General features: G+C 50.6%; 2 protein-coding genes across 2 annotated transcripts in view; one reads left to right on the top strand and one right to left on the bottom strand.

Annotated features, from left to right (window-relative positions):
- Positions 1-641: 641 nt before the first annotated feature.
- Positions 642-7,837, top strand: LOC144611402 (uncharacterized). Its single transcript, XM_078430473.1, has 2 exons — positions 642-1,181; positions 5,860-7,837. The coding sequence occupies exons 1-2, from the start codon at positions 642-644 to the stop codon at positions 6,124-6,126; spliced, it is 807 nt and encodes a 268-aa protein (XP_078286599.1). The 3' UTR covers positions 6,127-7,837.
- Positions 7,838-13,870: 6,033 nt separating this feature from the next.
- Positions 13,871-25,204, bottom strand: part of LOC144611341 (receptor-type tyrosine-protein phosphatase H-like) — a 56,592-nt gene continuing 45,258 nt past the window's right edge. The window contains exons 19-23 of the mRNA XM_078430400.1: positions 24,104-24,238; positions 21,508-21,630; positions 16,982-17,139; positions 16,244-16,379; positions 13,871-15,774 (exon numbers count right to left, since the gene is read on the bottom strand). Coding sequence (XP_078286526.1) covers positions 15,634-15,774; positions 16,244-16,379; positions 16,982-17,139; positions 21,508-21,630; positions 24,104-24,238 — 693 coding nt within the window. The 3' untranslated portion in view covers positions 13,871-15,633. The remainder of the gene's footprint in view (positions 15,775-16,243; positions 16,380-16,981; positions 17,140-21,507; positions 21,631-24,103; positions 24,239-25,204) is intronic.

A 25,204-nucleotide genomic window follows, 5' to 3' on the forward strand; every position in this document is an offset into this window, starting at 1 on the left:
GGGGGGAGGAGGGGGAGGGCAGGAGAGAGGGGAGAGAGGGAGAAGGAGGGGGGAGAGAGAGGAGAGAGAGAGAGGGAAGGAGAGAGAGGGAGAGAGGGAGAAGGAGGGGGGAGAGAGAGTGGGAGAGAGGGAAGGAGAGCGAGAGAGAGAGGAGGGGAGGGAGAGGGAAGGAGAGAGAGTGGGAGAAAGAGAGAGGGAAGGGGGGGAGAGAGAGGGGGGGGGGAAGGAGAGAGGGAGAGAGAGGGAGGAGAGGAGGGAAGGACGGGGAGAGAGGGAAGGAAGGAGAGAGAGGGAGGGGGAAGGAAGGGGAGAAAGGGGGAGAGAGAGGGGAGAGTGGGAGAGAGAGAGAGAGAGAGAGAGGGAGAGAGAGGGAGAGAGAGAGAGAGAGAGAGAGGGAGAGAGGGAGAGAGAGAGGGAGAGAGAGAGGGAGAGGAGGGAAGGAAGGGGAGAGAGATAGAGAGAGATAGAGAGGGGGAAGGAGAGAGAGGGGAGAGAGAGATAGAGAGGGAGAGAGAGGGGGAAGGAGAGAGGCCTCCACCATCCGTGGGTGGGTGGGTGGGTGAGGTAGCTGCCAAGCTGCCCTTGTCGTGTGTCGGGCCGGGCCGGGCCGGGGAGTCGGTGATCCCGTCACCCATCTACAGATGAAGGGGGCTCTGCCGGGGGCGGGTGCGGGAGTGGGAGCTGCGCTGAAGGGGGCTCTGCCGGGGGCGGGTGCGGGAGTGGGAGCTGCGCTGAAGGGGGCTCTGCCGGGGGCGGGTGCGGGAGTGGGAGCTGCGCTGAAGGGGGCTCTGCCGGGGGCGGGTGCGGGAGTGGGAGCTGCGCTGAAGGGGGCTCTGCCGGGGGCGGGTGCGGGAGTGGGAGCTGCGCTGAAGGAGGGGGAGCTGGAGAAGCGGAGCGGGAGTTTGCTGCAGCTGTGGAAGGTGAAGAGGTGCACGCTGACCGGGGACCGCCTGGTGCTGGCGGACGGGGGGGTCTCTGGGGGTCCGGGGGGCGGCGGGAGGTACAAGACCCTGAGCTTCGACGCCATCCGCAAGCTGGAGTGCGTGGAGCGCAAGGGCGCCCGCCTCTACTTCACCATCGTCACCAGCGACCGGCGGGAGATCGACTTCAGGTGTCCGGCCGACAGCTGCTGGAACGCCGCCATCACCCTGGCCCTGGTGGCCTTCAAGAACCAACAGGCGGTGCGGGAATCACACACCCGCACACCTGCACACAGGTGGAGAGGGTGGGCGGCATGAGGTGAGAGAGAGATGCACCCACCCATCCACACACCCATTCAACCATCCATTCACCCACCCACCCATCCATCCACCCACCCACCCATCCATCCACCCAACCATCCATCCATCCGACCACACACCCATCCATCCGACCACACACCCATGCACCAATCCACCCACTCACCCATCCATCCACCCACCCACCCACTCACTCACTCACCCACTCACCCACTCACCCACCCATCAACCAACCCATCCATCCATCCACACATCCATGCACCAATCCACTCACCCATCCATCCATCCACCCACCCACCCATCCATCCATCCACTCACCCATCCACTCACCCATCCTACCACCCACCCACCCATCCACTCACCCACCCACCCATCCACTCACCCATCCGCCCACTCACCCATCCATCCAACCACACACCCATCCATCCACCCATCCTACCACACACTCACCCACCTACTCATCCACCCATTCACCCACCCATCCATCCACTCACCCACCCACTCACCCCCCCACCCACTCACCCACCCATCCATCCACCCACCCACTCACCCACCCACCCACCCATCCATTCACCCATCCATCCATCCACCCACCCATTCACCCACCCATCCACCCACCCATCCACGCACCCATCCACCGACCGGCCGTGTGTTTGTGGGAGGGAAGGGAGGAAACCCTTCGGGGGGGTATGGGGAGAGGGCAGGAATGGGGTACTGATTGTGAATGATCATTTGCTATTGAGGGCGTGCATCGTAGGTTCACCAGGTTAATTCCCTAGTCGTATGTTGAAAGACTCATATGTTGAAAGACTGGAGCGACTAGGCTTGTATACGCTGGAATTTAGAAGGATGAGAGGGGATCTTATTGAAACATATAAGATTATTAAGGGGTTGGACACGCTAGAGGCAGGAAACATGTTCCCAATGTTGGGGGAGTCCAGAACCAGGGGCCACAGTTTAAGAATAAGGGGGTTGGCCATGTAGAACGGAGATGAGGAAAAACTTTTTCACCTACAGAGTGAGTGGAATTTCAGGTCCCTCCAGAGATGTTCGATCGGGTTCAAGTCCGGGCTCTGGCTGGGCCACTCAAGGACATTCACAGACTTGACACAAAGCCACCCCTGCGTTGTCTTGGCTGTGTGCTTAGAGTCATTGTCCTGTTGGAAGGTGAACCTCCGTCCCAGTCTGAGGTCCAGAACGCTCTGGAGCAGGTTTTCATCAAGGATCTCTGTACTTTGCTCCGTTCATCTTCCCCTCGATCCTGACTAGTCTCCCAGTTCCTGCCGCTGAAAAACATCCCCACAGCATGATGCTGCCACCACCATGCTTCACCGTAGGTATGGTATTGGCCAGGTGATGAGCGGTGCCACTTGGCATTCAGGCCAAAGAGTTCAATCTTGGTTTCATCAGACCAGAGAATCTTGTTTCTCATGGTCTGAGTGTCCTTTAGGTGCCTTTTGGCAAACTCCAAGTGGACTGTCATGTGCCTTTTACTGAGGAGTGGCTTCTGTCTGGCCACTCTACCATAAAGGCCTGATTGGTGGAGTGCTGCAGATATAGTTGTCCTTCTGGAAGGTTCTCCCATCTCCACAGAGGAACTCTGGAGCTCTGTCAGAGTGACCATCGGGTTCTTGGTCACCTCCCTGACCAAGGCCCTTCTCCCCCGATTGCTCAGTTTGGCCGGGCAGCCAGCTCTATGAAGAGTCCTGGTGGTTCCAAAGTTCTTCCATTTAAGAATGACGGAGGCCACTGTGCTCTTCGGGGCCTGCAATGCTGCAGAAATTGTTTTATACCCTTCCCCAGATCTGTGTCTCGACACAATCCTGTCTCGGAGGTCTACGGACAATTCCTTTGTCTTCATGGCTTGGTTTTTGCTCTGACATGCACTGTCAACTGTGGGACCTCATATAGACAGGTGCCTTTCCAAATCATGTCCAATCAATTTAATTTACCACTGATGGACTCCAAACAAGATGTAGAAACATTTCAAGGATTATCAATGGAAACAGGATGAACATAAGCTCAATTTTGAGTGTCATAGCAAAGAGTCTGAATACTTATGTAAATGTGATATTTCAGTTATTTATTTTTAATTACTTTGCAAAAATTTCTAAACACCTGTTTTTGCTTCTTCATTCTGGGGTATTGTGTGTAGATTGATGATAAAAAAAAAAGAATTTAATCCATTTTAAAATAAGGCTGTTAACGTAACAAAATGCGGAAAAAGTGAAGGGGTCTGAATACTTTCTGAATGCACTGTAAATTAAATGGAATTTGTGCAGATAGGTACATGATGGGAGGGGTGAACACGATGGGTCCAAGGGCCTCTTTATATACCACATGAATCTATGACCCTATTCATCACTCCCACCATTACTGGGGACAGTTAGTTTGCAGTAACTGATTAATCTACCAACTCACGTCGATGGGACGTGAAAGAAGCTCCAGCCGCTGAGAGCACGTGCAAACTCCACACATGCAGCACCAGAGGTCCAGATTGGACCAAGGTTACCGGAGCTGCCAGGCAGCTGTTCTGCTGGCTGGGCCACTCTGCCACCCACGCCTCAAACGTCCAACTGCACTCCAGTAATCCCGGACTCTGGAGCGACCTTGACATTAACCTCTTCACCGCCTGTCATCGCTTCCTAATTTCTGGAATTCCACCCATAATCCCCTCCGCTCTCCTTAAAAGCGCTGCCTCCTCTGATATCGCATTGCTCGGAGTCAGACGGGCGGTCGATTTCACACCCGGGACATTTTATGAGCGCAGGCGCTGAGCTTAGTTGAATTTAGCCACACAGCGGGGAAACAGGCCCATCAGCTCAACGAGTCCTCACCGACCAGCGATCCCCGCACATTAACACTATCCAGCGATCCCCGCACATTAACACTATCCAGCGATCCCCGCACATTAACACTATCCAGCGATCCCCGCACATTAACACTATCCAGCGATCCCCGCACATTAACACTATCCAGCGATCCCCGCACATTAACACTATCCAGCGATCCCCGCACATTAACGCCACCCGGGACAATTTTACTTTCTTTTACACACCAATCCAATTAACCTACAAACCTGTACGTCTTTGGAGTGTGGGAGGAAACCGAAGATCTCGGAGAAAAGCCCACGGGGAGAACGTACAAACGCCATACAGACAGCACCCGTGGTCAGGATCGAACCCGGGTCTCTGGCGCTGTAAGGCAGCAACTCTACCGCTGTGCCACTGTGCCGCCGAGCTGTGCATGTTCTTGATATAGATACGGTGTTATTGGCACAGTCGCACAGCTGGTAAACCTGTTGCCACAGAGCTCCGGCAACCCAGATTTAACCCTGACCACCTGTGCGGAGTTCACAAGCGACAGGGAGCAGAATTAGGCCATTCGGCCCATCAAGTCTACTCCGCCATTCAATCATGGCTGACCTATCTTCTCCACTCAACCCCACTCTCCTGCCTTCTCCCCATAACCCCTGGCACGAGTACTAATCAAGAATCTGTCAATCTCCGCCTTAAAAATATCCATTGACTTGGCCTCCACAGCCGTCTGTGGCAATGAGTTCCACAGATTCACCACCAACCTCTGGCTGAAGAAACTCCTCCTCCATCTTCTTTCTCAAGATACCTCTTTGTTGTTCTGAGGCTGTGACCCCTGGTCCTAGACCCTCCCACGAGTGGAAACATCTTCTCCACATCCACTCTGTCCAAAACGTGTTTGCACCTTCTCCCTGCTACCCCTGAGTGTTCCAGTTTACTTCCACATCCACGTGAGTCGCTATTTTAATTGGCCATTGCAAATTGCCCAAATGTGCGGATGAGTTATAGATTCAGTCTGAAGAAGGGTCTCGACCCGAAACGTCACCCGTTCCTTCTCTCCTGAGATGCTGCCTGACCTGCTGAGTTACTCCAGCATTTTGTGAAATAAATACCTTCGATTTGTACCAGCATCTGCAGCTGTTTTCTTCCACTATAGATTCAGGGAGGTGGGACGGAGAATTTTAGTTGTGTTTAGAGACACAGCGCGAATCAGGCCCTTCGGCCCACCGGTTCCGTGCCAACCAGCAATCCCCACACATTAACACTACCCTACACTACCCTATTGTCTATTGTCTATTGTCTACACACACCAGGGACAATTTTACATTTGTGCATTTTTACCGAAGCCAATTAACCTACACACCTGTGCGTCTCTGGAGTGTGGGATGAAACCAGAGATCTCGGAGAAAAGCCACGCAGGTCACGGGGAGAACGTACAAACCCCGTACAGACGGCACCCGTAGTCAGGATTGAACCCGGAGCTGTTAGCTCTACCACTGTGCCAGGATGGGAGGAAGTAACAGGGAATATTAGTGAGGGAATAAGATTGGTCTGGGCACTGACATAGACACAATGGCCAACTTCACTTTCACAATGAATTATGGAGACTAACTTTTATCTGTCTTCTATCTCTCGCCTTGCAGGCTACAAGCCAAACTGATCATCTAAGCAACATCGGTGTTGGGACCAATAGTGAATATTTGGCTCCGTGTTTCAAAGTAGCAGGGTCCCAGAGGGTCCCAGCTTGGACCCCCCACCTCCCTCAACCCTGCCCTCTAACCCAACGTGCTCAATGTGCCAGCAAGTTGGAGGCTCTCCGCTCAGAAAGAAAGGAATTGGGAAGAATGACTGACCCAACCCCCAACAAGGTGCAAGGTCACCAGAAAGAGGAAAGAGACTTGACTCCAGCACTTGTATTTGCCAGGCGGAAGTCGGATGTGCAAGGCCTTGTTTCCCCGGCCCTCATGTCCATCGGGACAGGACTAGGCAATGTCCAGTCTGGAATCGGCCGTCTACAGCACCCGAGATTTACGAAGCAATCCCCACGAACCATATCCAAGGGGCAGCGGTGAAAATGGACGCAAGGAAATATATTTCTCCCTTTCTTTGAATGATTTGTCACAAGACGTAACAGGCGTGGTGGGATGGTTGATGAGCAGGTCAAGGGTTGACTCGTGGTCATTGAGGTCGTGTGTGGAGTGATGAGGGATGGAGGGGGTGGGGGGGGCTGATGAGGGTCTGGGAAACAAGAGACAAAGGGCGGTGCAGCGGTAGAGTTGCTGCCTTACAGCTCTTGCAGCGCCGGAGACCCAGGTTCGATCCCAACCACGGGCGCCGTCTGTACGGAGTTTGCACGCTCTCCCCGTGACCCGCGTGGGTTTTCTCCTAGATCTTCGGTTTCCTCCCACACTCCAAAGACGTGCAGGTTTGTAGGTTAATTGGCTTGGTATAGGGGTAAATTGTCCCCTAGTGTGGGTGTAGGATAGTGTTAGTGTGCGGGGATCGCTGGTCGGCGCGGACCCGGTGGGCACTGACCAGCGATCCCCGCACATTAACACTATCCTACACACACTAGGGACGATTTTTACATTTACCAAGCCAATTAACCTACAAACCTGTACGTCTTTTGGAGTGTGGGAGGAAACCGAAGCTGTATCTCTAAACTAAACAGAACTAAGAACAGGTGACAAAAGCTCCAGGATCCTGACTACAGGCGCTGTCTGTACAGAGTTTGTACCTTCTCCTTGCGACCCACGTGGGTTTTCTCCGGGTGCTCCGGTTTCCTCCCACACCCCAAAGACATGCGGGTCTGTAGGTTGATTGGCTTCGGTAAAATGGTAAATTGTCCCTAGTGTGTGTGTGCGTGCGTGCGTGCGTGTGTGTGCGTGCGTGTGGTGGCGATAGTGTGCGCGGTTGACACGGAACTCCAAAGGGCCTGTTTCTACGCTCTATATCTCAGTTTAAGAATAAGGGGTAGGCCATTTAGAACGGAGATGAGGAAAAACTTTTTCACTCAGAGAGTTGTGAATCTGTGGAATTCTCTGCCTCAGAAGGCAGTGGAGGCCAATTCTCTGAATGCATTCAAGAGAGAGCTAGATAGAGCTCTTAAGGATCGCGGAGTCAGGGGGTATGGGGAGAAGGCAGGAACGGGGTACTGATTGTGGGTGATCAGCCACGATCACATTGAATGGCGGTGCTGGCTCGAAGGTGCCTCTATTGTCTCCTGCAACTATTGTCTATTGTCTAAACTAACCTCAACCTTGATGGTCAACCTTGGGAACACCGGTGCAGGGCCTGCCTTTGATCATCTGATCTGCGGTCTCTAGTTGGCACGGAGAGACACACATGCCATTGAGTGGCGTGCTCGGCCTCTGTCAATGAGTGCTTGCAGCTTGAGAGCTCTGTGTCTGCTCACTTAGTTTAGAGATACAGCGCGGAAACAGGCCCTTTGGCCCACCGAGTCCGCACCGACCACCCCTCCCCCATTCCCCTCCCCCCCAACTCCATCCCCCACAACCCCCTTTATCCTCCCTCCCTCCCTCCCTAGGACATAGATTGAAACTTTAAAACCGTAAATAACTTAAAAAATATAACACCGATTTCAATGAAGCTTCTTCCATTGGCACCAAAGGGACGACGGTGAGCAAGGTGGGCCTAAAATTGTCTCGCTATCGTGTACCGATTTGGCTGTAGTTCAGGAACAAACGAACAAACAAACGAGAGTTTTAGTCTATAGATAATAGTGAATTCTGCATGATCGCTTGTGGCTTTTCCCATCTAACCTGCAAAATGTTTTGGCTGCTCCCAGTCCCCCCTCTCGCTCCTCATTTCACACACAGTGGCCCACCAAGTATGTGTGAGCCCATTGCTTCAGATGGTCAGCCGGTTGGCACTTCACGGCCGTTGATCTTCGCTGTTCCGCTCCAACGTATCCATTGTGTGTGGCCCGCAAACCGTTAATAAAAGCGAATTGAATGTCGGCTGGCGGCTGGCTGGTTTCTGGTTCACTTCACCTGAAGAGCTTTCCAATGGAAGTATTGTCCCGAGCGGGACAGGGACTGAGTTCCCCAGTGTTCAGAAGGTCAACTGAGCCACGGCAGTTTTCATTGAGTAGGAAGCTTTACACCAAAGATGCTGGTTTACACCAAAGATAGACACAAGAAGCCGGAGGTAACTCAGCCGGTCAGGCAGCATCTCTGGAGAGAAAGGAATCGGTGACGTTTCGGGTTCGAGCCCCTTCTTCAGTCTGAGAGTCAGGGGAAAGGGAAACGAGAGATAAAGGCAATGATATATTCAGTTTAGTTTATTGTCACGTGTACCGAGCGAGGTACAGTGAGCAGCTTTAGAGAGAGATAGAGAGAGATTTAGATCACATGAATGAAAGAGGGTAGACACAAAATGCTGGAGTAACTCAGCGGGTCAGGCAGCATCTCTGGAGAGAAGGGTCAGATTGGGAATGGGAGGGCGAGTTGAAGTGCTGAGCCACCGGGAGATCAGGTTGGTTAAGATGGACTGAGCGGAAGTGTTCAGCGAAATGATCGCTGAATGAAAGATGTGCGTACAAAGATGGAGGGCAGGTGGAGCCCACAATGGTCTGATGTTGGTTGTAGAATGGGGTTAGGAGGAGGAGATAGATCAGCCATGATTGAATGGTGGTGTAGACTTGATGGGCCGAATGGCCTAATTCTGCTCCTATCACTTTTGACCTCATGAATCACAGACGGGGAGCAGCGAGAGAGGATGTTGCAGAACTCTCATCGGAGAGAGGATAACCTCTTCTTCAAAGTAGACATATCGTGAGGAGACTTTGTGCCGACCAGCGATCCCCACACATTAACACAGACTAGGGACAATTTTCTTTCACATTTTACACCAAGCTGGAGCAGTTGGGCGGACAAAATGGGTAGGAAGGAATTTGTTCTGGTCTTGAATATTTGTTCTGGTCTTGCTTCCAGTTCCCCCCTACCACCCCCCCACCCACAATCAGTCCGAAGAAAGGCATGCAAAGGGTGGCACGGTGGCGCAGCGGTAGAGTTGCTGCCTCACAGCGCCAGAGACCCGGGTTCGATCCTGATCACGGGAGCTGTCTGTACAGAGTTTGTACGTTCTCCCCGTGACCTGCGTGGGTTTTCCCCGGTTGCTCCGGTTTCCTCCTACACTCCAAAGACGTACAGGTTTTTGTAGGTTAATTGGCTTGGTGTCAATGTAAAAAACAATTTGACTCTAAAACTTTATATCTCATCTGTATGCAATATCTGCCTTCTGACACTGGGTGGCAGCGTAAGCTGAGGGTCTCTCTCTTGTTTGATGGGTTACTGGCGGTGCTGGCTCAAAGGGCCGAATGGCCTATTCCTGCACCTATTGTCTATTGTTTAAACCTCAGTCCAGTAGAAATCTTCCCTGGTTTTCCAGGGGCTCAGGTCATAGAAACATAGAAAACAGGTGCAGGAGTAGGCCATTCAGCCCTTCGAGCCAGCACCACCATTCAATGTGATCGTGGCTGATCATCCACAATCAGTACCCCGTTCCTGCTTTTTCCCCATATCCCTTGATTCCGTTAACCCCAAGAGCGAAATCTAACTCTCTTGAAAACATCCAGTGAATCGGCCTCCACTGCCTTCTGTGGCAGAGAATTCCACAGATTCACAACTCTCTGGGTGAAAATGTTTTTCCTCATCTCAGTCCTAAATGGCCGACCCCTTATTCTTAAACTGTGGCCCCTGATAGGGTATATACCCTGATCCCTGCAGCTGGGAGAGAGTGGTTTGTGGCCCTGCATTGACAAAGTCAAACAAGAGGACAGACACAAACTACTGGAGTAACTCAGTTGGTCAAGGCAGCATCCTTGGAGAAAATGGATAGGTGATGTTTTGGATAGGGACCCTGAATTTGGCTTAGTTTAGTTTAGAGGTACAGTGCGGAAACAGGCCCTTCAGCCCACCGAGTCCGCACCGACCAGCGATCCCCGCACATTAACACTATCCTACACACACTAGGGACAACTTGTACTTATACCAAGCCAATACTTATACCTAACCAGTTCCACAGTATGCACCAATCTATCCTTCTAGGGATCACACCATCCCTGGCCAACAACTGGCCTATCTGGGAACCCCCCTGCCCGAGGTAATTTGTTCTGGTCTTCCTTCCAGTTCCCCCCTACACCCCCTACCACCTCCCCCCTCCCCGCCCACAATCAGGGCACGGTAGCGCAGCGGTAGAGTTGCTGCTTTACAGCGAATGCAGCGCCGGAGACTCAGGTTCGATCCTGACTACGGGTGCTGCACCGTAAGGAGTTTGTACGTTCTCCCCGTGACCTGCGTGGGTTTTCTCCGAGATCTTCGGTTTCCTCCCACACTCCAAAGACGTACAGGTATGTAGGTTAATTGGCTGGGTAAATGTAAAAATTGTCCCTAGTGGGTGTAGGATAGTGTTAATGTACGGGGATCACTGGGCGGCACGGACTTGGAGGGCCGAAAAGGCCTGTTTCCGGCTGTATATATATGATATGATATGATAATTCGACTACAGAACTGTACGTCTTTGGAGTGTGGGAGGAAACCGAAGATCTCGGAGAAATCCCACGGGGAGAACGTACAAACTCCGTACAGACAGCACCCGTAGATGGGATGGAACCCGGGTCTCTGGCGCTGTGAGGCAGCAACTCTACCGCTGCGCCACCGTGCCCTGATTGTGGGCGGGGAGGGGGGAGGTGGTAGGGGGTGTAGGGGGGAACTGGAAGGAAGACCAGAACAAATTACCTCGGGCAGGGGGGTTCCCAGATAGGCCAGTTGTTGGCCAGGGATGGTGTGATCCCTAGAAGGATAGATTGGTGCATACTGTGGAACTGGTTAGGAAAAAAACTGCAGATGCTGGTTAAAATCGAAGGAAGACACAAAATGCTGGAGTAACTCAGCGGGACAGGCAGCATCTCAGGAGAGAAGGAATGGGTGACATTTCGGGTCGAGACCCTTCTTCAGACTGATGTCAAGGGAGGGGGCAGGACATCCAGCCAAACTCAGACACGTTAGCTCTTCCATGCATTTGTTTAGATCTTCACCAGTCCTTTCATCTGAGGGATTACAGACAAGGTGCAGACAGATGGCAGGTTTAAATTATCAGCATAGTTAGCAGGACCGTACTGCCCTTTCTGTCCTGGGCCTCCTCCATTGTCAGAGTGAGGCCCAGCACAAATTGGAGGAACGGCACCTCAAATTTCGCTTGGGCAGCTCACACCCCAGCGGTATGAAAAATAAGTAAGCAGGAACTGCAGATGCTGGTTTAAACCGAAGAGAGACACAGAAAGCTAGAATAACTCAATGGGACAGGCAGCATCTCTGGAGAGATGGAATGGGTGACATTTCCGGTCCAGTTTGAAGAAGGGTCTCGATCTGAAACGTCACCCATTCCTTCTCTCCAGAGATGCTGCCTGTCCCGCTGAGTTACTCCAGCATTCTGTCTATCTTCGGTATGAAAAATAACTTCTCTAATTTCAAGTAACCCTTGTTTTCCCTCTCTCTCCATCTCTCCCCCTTCCCAGTTCTCCGACCAGTCTGACTGTGCCCCTGATTAAGTGTTATTTATGTTTGCTTCATTGTCACCTTCCCAATGACCTATTCTACATTTCCCTTGATTCCCATCCCCTTTGATGTCTCTTTTTCAAACCTTACACTTCCTTGTCTCTGTGTCTCCCTCTCCCCTGACTCTCAGTCTGAAGAAGGGTCTCGACCCGAAACGTCCCCCATTCCTTCTCTCCAGAGATGCTGCCTGACCCGCTGAGTTACTCCAGCATTCTGTGTCTACCCCCAAACTAAAACTAAACTCCAAATGCAACTCCCTCAATAAATTAGAACCAGTGTTTTAATCAAGAGTTAGAATGTCATAGAATAATTCCACAATCAATACATCTAGAAAGACATTGTCATTGGCACTTGTTCAGATTGGTCAGTATATTGTTACCAAGATTCATATTGAAACAACCCATTCCATGGAAAGGCAGCCAGTTCACGTAGAACTATTGAAGTGTTTAGAGCAACAGCAAGTGATTTTCGAGGTGTTTTTCATTAACAGGGGTAGATGCTGAGAAGATGTTTTCTCTGGGGATGGAATTTAGAACCAGGGTCAGGGTTTCAGAAATAAGGGACCACCAAAGATACTAGAGGAACAAGATAGACCACTCGACCCTAAAAACCGTAGCACGTCACGGCGCCATTTTAGTCGGCAGAAACTTGCAGAAACATTTAAAAAGAAAAATAACAAAAATCTGTGAGTTGATAAATGAGATATATTCTGCATTATAATGGTATCATCACACATACTGTTCCCCCAAAACACTGATTACACTGCGAGAGGCAGAGCGAACGGCGGGGTTTGCTTACTAAAATGGCGGACGTTACGCTCCTTTGCGTACTACACTTCAGTGTAGGCGATGTCGACGGAGTGGTCCATCTTGCTCCTCTAGTATCTTTGGGGGACCACTCATCCAAGATGGAGACGAGGAGGACTATGAGGCCCTGGCATTTGGAATATTGTGAGCAATTGTAGGCACCATATCTGAGGAAGGATGTGCTGCCTGTGGAGATTTCCCAGAGGAGGTTTACGAGAACGATCCCAGGAATGAGTAGGTTAACCTATGATGAATGTTTGTTGGCACTGGGCCTGTACTCGCTGGAGTTTAGAAGAATGAGAGGGTGGGGGGGGACCTCATTGAGACGTACAGAATAGTGAAAGGTTTGGATAGAGTGGGTGTGGGGAGGATGTTTCCACTAGTGGGAGAGTCTAGGACTAGAGGTCATAGCCACAGAATTAAAGGACGTTCTTTTAGGAAGGAGATCAGGAGGAATTTCTTTAGTCAGAGAGGGTGGTGAATCTGTGGAATTCTTTGCCACAGAAGGCTGTGGAGGCCAGATCAGTGGATATTTTTAAGGCAGAGGTAGATAGATTCTTGGTGTCAGAGGTTACCGGGAGAAGGTAGGAGAATGGGGTGAGGAGGGAGAGATCGATCAGCCATGATTGAATGGTGGAGTAAACTTGATGGGCCGAATGGCCTAATTCTACTCCTATTCAGCTGCGGCTTGCCTGCAGTCCGTCTGTCTTTTGTGTTTTTTGTTGTTTTTGTCTCAATTGTAGTGTTAATATGATGTAGTGTTGTATGTTATGTTTTTGGGGGGGGTGGGGGGGAGGGAACGGGAACTGTAACTGTAACATTCTCTCTCCAGAACGGAGACGCGACCTTTGTTTCTGTGCCGTGTCTCCGTTCCCGTTGCGGCCTACCACCGGCCATGCACCTGGGACCACCTGGGTCTCTGGTTCGCAGAGCCTGCGGTCCGGACTCACCACCTGCGGCGCTGGCTGCCTGCGAATGCTGCGGGAACGGCTGCGACTCGTCTCCGGAGGCTCCGGCGCGGGCCGCGTGGACGTCGGAAGCCCGCAGGCCCCTGGATGGGGGCCGACATCGGGAGCTCCGGCAGCGGCAGAGGCAACGTGTTCGCCCGCCCCGAATCGCGGGGCTTGGGTCGGCCCGCCGCGGACCTTTCACCGTCCGGCGCGGCCTGAAATAGGCCGCGGGATTTTTTTTCACCGCCCAGCGGGGGCTTCAATGTCGGGAGCCCCGACCGCCCCGACGTGGCAACTCCAACAGCCTGACCGCGGGACAAGACGGCAGGGAAGAGAAAAAGACATTCTGGCCTTCCATCACAGTGAGGAGGGACTGGAGGAGACTCACTGTGATGGATGTTTCTTTTTGTTTGGTGTTAGTTGTGATTGTATGTGTTATTGCATTTTTATTGATTAATCTTATTGGTCTTATTGTTCAACTGTGGGTAATGTTTCATTTTACTACACATTTATGTGTATGTAACAAATAAACGACTATTGACTATTGACTATTGACATGAATATCTTCTCTCAGATGGTAGTGCTTCTTATAATTCTCCACCTAGAGAGTTGTTAAGGAAGAGGCTTTAAACATATTAAAGGCCGAGATATCTTATTTGTGAGGAGTGAAAAGAGATGAGAAAGTGGAGTGAGTTGAAGATCAGAAGACAGTCACAAAAAGCTGGAGTAACAGGGGCTCGGGCAGCAACTCTGGAGACAGGGAATGCGTGACCGTTACGGGCTCCACCTTTCACGGAGTATTGTTGCTTCTTGGCCATCTTCCATTCATTTGTACGAAGTACCGTCTTCATCTCCCGTTCCCCTCTCCCCTGACTCTCAGTCTGAAGAAAGGTCTTGACCCGAAACATCACGTAGGCGACACGGTGGCGCAGCGGTAGAGTTACTGCCTTACAGCGCCCACAGCGCCTGAGACCTGGGTTTGATCCCGGCTACGGGTGCTGTCTGTGCAGAGTTTGTACCTTCTCCCCGTGACCTGCGTGGGGTTTTTCCCCGGGTGCTCCAATTTCCTCCCACACTCCAACGACGTGGAGGTTTGTAGGTTAATTGGCTCGGTAAAATTGTATGTTGTTCCTAGTGTGTGCAGGATAGTGTTAGTGTGTGGGGATCGCTGGTCAGCACGGACTTAGTGGGCCAAAGGGCCCCTTTCCACGCGGTATCTCTGAACTAAACCCCGGAAAGGAATGGGTGTCGTTTCGGGCTGAGACCCTTCTTCAGAGTGAGTGTCCAGGGAAAGGGAAACAAGAGATATGGAAGGGTAAGGTGTGAAAAACAAGAGATCAAAGGGGACGGAGTTCAAGGAAAATGTACAATAGATCATGGATCAGTCTGAAGAAGGGTCTCGACCTGAAACGTCACCCATCCCTTCTCTCCAGAGATGCTGCCTGTCCCGCTGAGTTACTCCAGCTTTTTGTGTCTATCTTTGGTTTCAACCAGCATCTGCAGTTCCTTCCTGCACGTAGGTCATTGTCAACTGAGGGATAAGGTGAGGATGAGGTAGAATCTAATCAGGCGGACAGACAGACTGGTCGGAAAACTAAATTGGCAGACAGTGAACTGGAGAATTTGGACGCACACGCACGCACACACACAAACAAACAAACGCACACACACACATGCACACATACACACAAACAAACACACACACACACATAAAAACAAACAAACACACGCACACACACACACATGCACACACAAACACACATGCACACACACAAACACATACACACACACACACACACACACACACACACATACACACACACACACACACACACAAACACGCACACATGCACACACACACACACACACACACACACATACACACACACACACACACACACACACACACACACACACAAACACGCACACACACACACGCACACATGCACACACACAAACACACACACACACACACACACATACACACACACACACACACACACACAAACACACACAAACAAACAAACACGCACACACACACACACACACTCACACACAGGACGATGGTGTAATGGAACCTGAGGGACCATGAAAGATTGGGAGAGAGTTGGCACTCAGTGCAGTCTTCACTGGATCAGGGATGGCAGCACAATAAAGGAAAAAGGCACAAAGACAGTTCCAGGCCTAGTGCGCCCTGTATCCGTGGCAACAGGACCGAAGGGAAGAGTGGCGCGTCTCTGACTTTAAACGTGGTGATTGTTTACGAATGAGATTGCGTCGACGTTCTCGTAGATGAGGTCCGTATGATTCTCGTAGATCGGCTCGTCGATGGACTTCTCTTGAATCTTGTCCAGGATGCACTGGTGCAGGAAGATGTACTGATTCTAAAAAAAAAACACAAACACACACACACAAATGGAGGAAAATAGGCTGTGAAATGACCGAGGCTTTCACTGAAAGCCTGTCTCCGCGCTGTATCTCCAAACTAAACTAAACTAAAGAGTAAATGGCGAGGCCATTTAAAACTGAGATGAGAAAAAACTTTTTCACCCAGAGAGTTGTGAATTTGTGGAATTCTCTGCCACAGAAGGCAGTGGAGGCCGATTCACTGGATGAATTTAAAAGAGTGTTAGATAGAGCTCTGGGGGCTAGGGGTATGGGGAGAAGGCAGGAACGGGGTACGGATTGTGGATGATCAGCCATGATCAAAATGAATGGCGGTGCCGGCCGCGAAGGGCCAAATGGCCTCCTCCTGCACCTATTTTCTATGTTTCTAAAAGTTTCCAAGATGGAGTGGAAATCACTGAAAGTGATAACAATTCTAAAGCCAAAAAATCTAAAGCAAATCCTCACCTCAGTCTGCACCATACAAGGGCGATTCATCCTCATGTTATGGACAATCCCATAAACATCGACCACTGCCTCCTTTTCCATTCGCTGGAGCACGTAATCAAGGGCTAGTAACGTGCCAGTGCGCCCAACCCCTGCACTGAAAGCAAACGGAAACACCGCCATTAAGCAGAATCGACGAACTTATCGTCTTCCCTTCATTTCAAAGGCAGCATGGCCTGGGGGGATCCTATGTTCAGGGTGAGGGAGCTAGATGTGTGTTCCCCCATCCTGACCACTTGGGGCAGCATGGCCTGTCATTTAAAAAATCTGTGTCCTTTACAATAGGTTTTTATTCATCCCAACAATGATCCATCTAGGTGGCGCAGCGGTAGAGTTGCTGCCTCTCAGCGCCAGAGACCCGGGTCCCGGGTTCGATCCCGACCGCGGGTGCTTGTCTGTACGGAGTTTGTACGATCGCCTCATGACCTGCGTGGGTTTTCTCCGGGCGCTCCGGTTTCCCCCCACGCTCCAAAGACGTACAGGTTTGTAGGTCAATTGGCTTGGCATCAATGTAAATTGTCCCTAGTGTGTGCAGGGTGGTGTTAGTGTGCGGGGATCGCGGGTCGGTGCGGACTCGGTGGGCCGAAGGGCCTGCTTCCACGCTGTATCACTCGATGAGTCTATGGCCCATTAAGACAGAGCCTTGTATTAGAGTTAAACATGAGAAGCTGAACAAGCATGAAATGCTGAGCACCTTACCTACAATGTACCACAGGGAGTCCATCACGGTTTTTGTTCAGGTGATCTCGCACTAACCGCTGGAACTGCAGCAGTTTCTCTGTGGTCTTCGGCACTCCGTGGTCTGGCCAGGAAGTGAAGTGGAACTGGGTGACAGTCCGTGCCTCTGAGTACCTAGTCTGAACACAAACAAAGGGGCAGAGCATTATTCACAACTCCTGGAGACACAGAGTGATACAGCGTGGAAACAGGCCCTTCGGCCCAACTTGCCCACACCGGCCAACAATGACCCAGCTACACTAGTCCCACCCGCCCGCATTTGCTCCGTATCCCTCCAAACCTGTCCTATCCATGTACCTGTCTAACTCCTGTCTGAAGAAGGGTCTCGACCCGAAACGTCACCCATTCCTTCTCTCCCGAGATGCTGCCTGACCTGCTGAGTTACTCCAGCTTTTGTGAATAAATACCTGTCTAACTGTTCCTTAAACGTTGGGATAGTCCCAGCCTCAACTACCTCCTCTGGCAGCTCGTTCCATACACCCACCACCCTTTGTGTGGAAAAGCTACCCCTCAGATTCCAATTAAATCTTTCCCTCTCCACCTTGAACCCGTGTCCTTTGGTCCTCGATTCCCCCAATGCATTCAAGAGAGAGCTAGCTAGAGCTCTTAAGGATAGCGGAGTCAGGGGGTATGGGGAGAAGGCAGGAACGGGGTACTGATTGAGAATGATCAGCCATGATCACATTGAATCGCGGTGCGTACAGGCTCGAAGGGCCGAATGGCCTCCTCCTGCACCTATTGTCTATTGTCTATTGTCCCCCGATGTCAGAGAGCCACTCTCTTGAACCTAAGATAGACGCAGAAAGCTGGAGTAACTCAGCGGGGCAGTGGGGAGAAGGGAATGGGCGAGGTTTCGGGTCGAGGCCCTTTGTTCCTTCCCACACGCTCTCTTGAAACTCCACGGGTGTACAGCAGAGAACATGACTGGTTGCACCTTGGCCTGGCTGTGCAACTTGGATGCCCTGAAGCGAAGAAGATTGCAAAAAGTGCGCGCTGCTCACTACATCAATGGTGGAGGCTTTAGATAAATCCAAAAACAAGATCCACACAATCATTTGTCGGCAGAATTAGGCCATTCGGCCCATCACGTCCACTCCGCCATTCAATCATGGCTGATCTATCTCTCCCTCTCAACCTCATTCTCCTGCCTTCTCCCCATAACCCCTGACACTCCGTACTAATCAAGAATCTTTAAAAATAGCCAAAGGCCCCACAGCCGTCTGTGGCAGTGAATTCCACAGACTCACCACTCTGTGGCTAAAGATTTTCCTCCTCCTTTCTAAAGGCACGTCGAGGTAAAAGAGCCATTAGGAGGCAGTGATCACAATATGATAAGTTTTACTCTACAAATTGAGAGGGAGAAGGGAAATTCGGTAGTGTCAGTATTTACAGTATAGCAAAGGGGATTACAGAGGCATGAGGCAGGAGCTGGCCAGAATTGACTGGAAGGAGGCCCTAGCAGGGAAGATGGTGGAACAGCAATGGCAGGTATTCCTGGGAATAATGCAGAAGTTGCAGGATCAATTTATCCCAAAGAGGAGGAAAGATTCCAAGGGGAGTAAGAGGCACCCGTGGCTGACAAGGGAAGTCAAGGACAGCATAAAAATAAAAGGGAAGAAGTATAACATAGCAAAGAAGAGTGGGAAGCCAGAGGATTGGGACTCTTTTAAAGAGCAACAGAAGATGACTAAAAAGGCAATACGGGGAGAAAAGATGAGGTACGAGGGTAAACTAGCCAATAATATAAAGGAGGATAGTAAAAGCTTTTTTAGGTATGTGAAGAGGAAAAAAATAGTCAAGGCAAATGTGGGTCCCTTGAAGACAGTAGCAGGGGAATTTATTATGGGAAACAAGGAAATGGCAGACGAGTTGAACCGGTACTTTGGATCTGTCTTCACTAAGGAAGATACAAACAATCTCCCAGATGTTCTAGTGGCCAGAGATCCTAGGGTGACAGAGGAACTGGAGGAAATCCACATTAGGCAGGAAAAAGTTTTGGGTAGATTGATGGGACTGAAGGTTGATAAATCCCCAGGGCCTGATGGTCTGCATCCCAGAGTACTTAAGGAGGTGGCGCTAGAAATTGTGGACGCATTGGTGATCATTTTCCAATGTTCTATAGATTCAGGATCAGTTCCTGTGGATTGGAGGGTAGCTAATGTTGTCCCACTTTTTAAGAAAGGAGGGAGAGAGAAAACGGGAAATTATAGACCAGTTAGTCTGACATCAGTGGTGGGGAAGATGCTGGAGTCAATTATAAAAGACGAAATTGCGGAGCATTCGGATAGTAGTAACAGGATTGTTCCGAGTCAGCATGGATTTACGAAGGGGAAATCATGCTTGACTAATCTTCTGGAATTCTTTGAGGATGTAACCAGGAAAATTGACAGGGGAGAGCCGGTGGATGTGGTGTACCTTGACTTTCAGAAAGCATTTGACAAGGTTCCACATAGGAGATTAGTGGGCAAAATTAGAGCACATGGTATTGGGGGTAGGGTACTGACATGGATAGAAAATTGGTTGACAGACAGAAGGCAAAGAGTGGGGATAAATGGGTCCCTTTCAGAATGGCAGGCAGTAACTAGTGGGGTACCGCAAGGTTCGGTGCTGGGACCGCAGCTATTTACAATATACATTAATGACTTGGATGAAGGAATTAAAAGTACCATTAGCAAATTTGCAGATGATACAAAGCTGGGTGGTAGTGTGAACTGTGAGGAAGATGCTATGAGGTTGCAGGGTGACTTGGACAGGTTGTGTGAGTGGGCGGATGCATGGCAGATGCAGTTTAATGTGGATAAGTGTGAGGTTATCCACTTTGGTGGTAAGAATAGGAAGGCAGAGTATTATCTGAATGGTGTCAGGTTAGGAACAGGGGACGTACAACGAGATCTGGGTGTCCTAGTGCATCAGTCACTGAAAGGAAGCATGCAGGTACAGCAGGCAGTGAAGAAAGCCAATGGAATGTTGGCCTTCATAACAAGAGGAGTTGAGTATAGGAGCAAAGAGGTCCTTCTGCAGTTGTACAGGGTCCTAGTGAGACCGCACCTGGAGTACTGTGTGCAGTTTTGGTCTCCAAATTTGAGGATGGATATTCTTGCTATTGAGGGCATGCAGCATAGGTTTACTAGGTTAATTCCCGGAATGGCGGGACTATCATATGTTGAAAGACTGGAGCGACTAGGCTTGTATACACTGGAATTTAGAAGGATGAGAGGAGATCTTATCGAAAGTTATAAGATTATTAAGGGGTTGGACACGTTAGAGGCAGGAAACATGTTCCCAATGTTGGGGGAGTCCAGAACAAGGGGCCACAGTTTAAGAATAAGGGGTAGGCCATTTAGAACTGAGATGAGGAAAAACTTTTTCAGTCAGAGTTGTGAATCTGTGGAATTTTCTGCCTGAGAAGGCAGTGGAGGCCAATTCTCTGAATGCATTCAAGAGAGAGCTGGATAGAGCTCTTAAGGATAGCGGAGTCAGGGGGTATGGGGAGAAGGCAGGAACGGGGTACTGATTGAGAATGATCAGCCATGATCACATTGAATGGCGGTGCTGGCTCGAAGGGCCGAATGGCCTACTCCTGCACCTATTACCTATTGTCTATTGTCTATTGTCCTGTTATCGTGAGGCTGTGCCCTCTGGTCCCACGCCAGTGGAAACACCGTCTCCACACCCGCCCTCTGTGCAGAGTGTGTTAAAGGTAAGTCAATGGAACAGGTTCCCCGAAGTGCGTGCAGGAAGGAACTGGAGACGCTGGGTCAGACCGAAGACAGACACTAAATGCTGGAGTAACTCAGCGGGAATGGCAGCATCTATGGAGGTTCCCCGAAGTGTGTGGGAAGGAACTGCAGATGCCGGTTTTGGGGAAGTGCCACCTGTCCCGTATCAGCCGGGACATCCCGTATTTTGGGCTGAATTAGTTTGTCCCATACGGGACCGCCCCTTGTCCCATATTAGTAGGGTTGCCAACTTCCTCACTCCCAAATAAGGGACAACGGGCGACGTCACCGCCCCCCGCGCCTTCGTGACCTCATCCAGCCGGCGGCCACGCGCTCCCGCTCCACCAATGGCGGCCGCCATTGGTGGAGCGGGAGCACGTGGCCGCTGGCTGGGTGAGGTCACGTGGGGGGGGGGGGGGACGGTGACATCACCCTTTGTCCCGTATTTGGGAGTGTGGAAGTTGGCAACCCTCGCTAGGTTTAGACCGAAGATAGACACAAATTGCTGGAGTAACTCAGCGGGACGGGCAGCATCTCTGGAGGTTCCCCGAAGTTATGATCCCTGTAAATATGAACCAGGTTTATTACATTTTTGGGAACCGGTGCTTGAGCAGATTGACACCCCTGTAAAAGATTGCGTTGATCGTAACCGCTTGAGCTGATGTCGGGATATTTCTTGTTGCTGTTCCTGAGTCGTTTTAGATTCAATGATGATGTATTGAGTCACTGATCACCCACTTCCCCACTGATGTCCACATCATTGCTCACCTTTTTGACGTTGAATTTCCTGACTGTCCACTCAGGTAAGATCTCTTCTGAAATGATGTTCACTGCAAAGTCCCCATAGAGGCAGGATGCCAGGTTCTTTGGCCAGTAGTGTTCACATTTCACCTGGAACCAAATGACAACAAGCTTGACGAGGGTCCCAGACGAAGAATGAATGAATGAATGAATGCTCCCAATGTTGGGGGAGTCCAGCACCAGGGGCCACACCGTCTTGGAATAAAGGGGAGGCCATTTAAAACTGAGGTGAGAAGAAACTTTTTCACCCAGAGAGTTGTGAATGTGTGGAATTCTCTGCCACAGAGGGCAGTGGAGGCCAAATCACTGGATGGATTTAAGAGAGAGTTAGATAGAGCTCTAGGGGCTAGTGGAATCAAGGGATATGGGGAGAAGGCAGGCACGGGTTATTGATTGGGGACGATCAGCCATGATCACAATGAATGGCGGTGCTGGCTCAAAGGGCCGAATGGCCTCCTTCAGCACCTATTTTCTATGTTTCTATATGAATGAATGAATAAGTTTATTGGCCAAGTATGTGCATATACAAGGAATGTGCCTTGGTGCTCCGCTCACAAATGACAACACAAACATACAGTTAACAATTAAGAATAAAGTATAAACACATCAAAACAATAAGGATACAACATTACGGTCTAAACGTGTGGGTGAAAATAAACCAGAGCAAAAAGGAGACTACAGACATTGGTTATTGAGTAGAACTACCACTTGTAGAAAAAAGTAACGTAGTAACAAAGTACCCACACCTCCCCCCCCTTGACTCTGCCCAAGGACCCCCACAGTCCTTCCAGGTGAGGCAGAGGTTCACCTGCACCTCCTCCAAACTGGAATTTAGAAGGATGAGAGGGGATTTTATCGAAACGTATAAGATTATTAAGGGGTTGGACACATTAGAGGCAGGAAACATGTTCCCAATGTTGGGGGAGTCCAGAACCAGGGGCCACAGTTTATGAATAAGGGGTAGGCCATTTAGAACAGAGATGAGGAAAAACTTTTTCAGTCAGAGAGTTGTGAATCTGTGGAATTCTCTGCCTCAGAGGGCAGTGGAGGCCAATTCTCTGAATACATTCAAGAGAGAGCTAGATAGAGCTCTTAAGGATAGCGGAGTCAGGGGGTATGGGGAGAAAGCAGGAATGGGGTACTGATTGAGAATGATCAGCCATGATCACATTGAATGGCGGTGCTGGCTCGAAGGGCCGAATGGCCTACTCCTGCACCTATTGTCTATTGTCTATTGTTATCCCCTGTATCCGCTGATCCAGGTGTGGATTCTTATATCTCGGCGAGACCGAGCGCAGGCTCGGCGATCGTTTCGCTGAACACCCCCGCTCGGTCTGCCTGGGCCTACGCGATCTCCTGGTTATTAAACATTTTAACTCCCCCTCCCATTCCCACAATGACCTTTCTGTCCTGGGCCTCCTCCATGTTCAGAGTGAGGCTCAAAGCGAACTGGAGGAACAGCACCTCATATTTCGCTTGGGCAGCTCACACCCCAGCGGTATGAACACTGACTTCTCCAACTTCAAGTGACCCCGGCATTCCCTCTCATCGTCCCCTCCCCACCCTGGTTCTCCGACGGGTTTCACTGTCCTCTGGGTTAATGTTGCTGATTGTGTGCCTCCTGGCCCTCAGCCAACAATGAACCATTCTACATTTCCTTGATGTGTAGGAAAATAACTGCAGATGCTGGTTCAAAATGAAGATAGACACAAAATGCTGGAGTAACTCAGCGGGACGGGCAGCATCTCTGGAGAGAAGGAATGGGCGACGTTTCGGGTCGAGACCCTTCTTCAGACTGATGGCTGTAGGGGAGAAGCTGCTCCTGGATCCTGGGCGATACAGTTTTCAGGCTCCTGTATCTTCTTCCCGAAGGCAGGAGTGAAGTGAGAGTGTGGCCAGGGTGGTGTGGGTATCTGACGATGCTGGCTGCCTGTTTGATTCTTGACTGGTACGGGTGTCAGGGGTTACATGGGAGAAGGCAGGAGAATAGACAATAGAAAATAGACAATAGGTGCAGGAGGAGGCCATTCGGCCCTTCGAGCCAGCACCGCCATTCAATGTGATCATGGCTGATCATTCTCAATCAGTACCCCGTTCCTGCTTTCTCCCCATACCCCCTGACTCCGCTATCCTTAAGAGCTCTATCTAGCTCTCTCATGAATGCATTCAGAGAATTGGCCTCCACTGCCTTCTGAGGCAGAGAATTCCACAGATTCACAACTCTCTGACTGAAAAAGGTTTTCCTCATCTCAGTTCTAAATGGCCTACCTCTTATTCTTAAACTGTGGCCCCTTGTTCTGGACTCCCCCAACATTGGGAATATGTTTCCTGCCTCTAACGTGTCCAACCCCTTAATCATCTTATACGTTTCGATAAGATCTCCTCTCATCCTTCTAAATTCCAGTGTATACAAGCCTAGTCGCTCCAGAATGGGGTTGGGAGGGAGAGAAAATAGATCAGCCATGATTGAATGGCGGAGTAGACTTGGTGGGCCGAATGGCCTAATCCTGCCCCTATCACTTATAAACCTGTGAGCTTGTGAAAGCTAGAATCAATGACTTACCCGATTTAGTTCCACACAGTTGGTCAGCATGACGATGACCTTGGTCTTCTGCTCCCAAACCATGCGCCAGAAGTCCTCCACCGTGTTGGGCAGGGGTCCCTGGGCAGCAATGAAGGCCTTATTGAGACGGTAACCCTGTGAGAAATGAGCAGGGAAACACTGAAGAGAAAGCCAGTTAACCTACAAACCTGCACGTCTTTGGAGTGAGGGAGGAAACCGGAGCACCCGGAGAAAACTCCCCACGCGGGTCACGGGGAGAACGTGCAAACTCCGTGCAGGCAGCACCCGTAGTCGGGATCGAACCTGGGTCTCTGGCGCTGCAAGGCAGCAACTCTACCGCTGCGCCACCGCGCCGCCCTGCTCTTCCAGTGAAGCCATAGGTTTCCCCCTGAGTGCTCCAGTTCCCTCTAATATCCCAAAACATGCAGGATGACAGGTTAAACCAAAAACAGAAAACGCTGGAAACACTCAGCAGGTCAGGATGCAAGTGCAGGAGGAGAGATTTAACCCCGGCATTCCCTCTCTCTCTCCATCCCTCCCCCACCCAAGTCACACCAGCTTCTCGTTTCCACCCAACACACAGCTAACAAAGGCCTGTTTCCTTTATCATCCTCACTTTTTTGCAAATCTTTCATCCTTTTGTTCTTTATCTCTCGACATCATTGTCTATATCTCTCACTTCCCTTTCCCCTTACGGGGTCTGAAGAAGGAATGGGCGACGTTTCGTGTCGAGACCCTTCTTTAGAGGCTGAAGAAAGGTCTCGACCCATAACGTCACCCATTCCTTCTCTCCTGAGATGCTGCCCGTCCCTCTGCTGAGTCACGTCAGCTTTTGGTGTCCATCTTTGGTTGGAGACGGCATCTGCAGTTCCTTCCCTACACAAGAGAGGGTTAACTTTTTTTCACGCAAAAGGCTCTTTGTCAGAATTGGGTCCGTAGGTTAATTGGCTGCTGTAAATGTCCCTCAGCGAGTGGGAGTGGTGGAATATGGAGGAAGTTGATGAGAATGTGGCGAGAATAAAATGGAAGATTCATGTCGGATTATTGTAAATGGGTGGCAGTGCTGAAGGACTAGAGCTGTACGTCACTGTGACTCACCGA

The sequence above is a fragment of the Rhinoraja longicauda genome, chromosome 40 (assembly GCF_053455715.1).
Source record: "Rhinoraja longicauda isolate Sanriku21f chromosome 40, sRhiLon1.1, whole genome shotgun sequence".
NCBI lineage: Eukaryota > Metazoa > Chordata > Chondrichthyes > Rajiformes > Arhynchobatidae > Rhinoraja > Rhinoraja longicauda.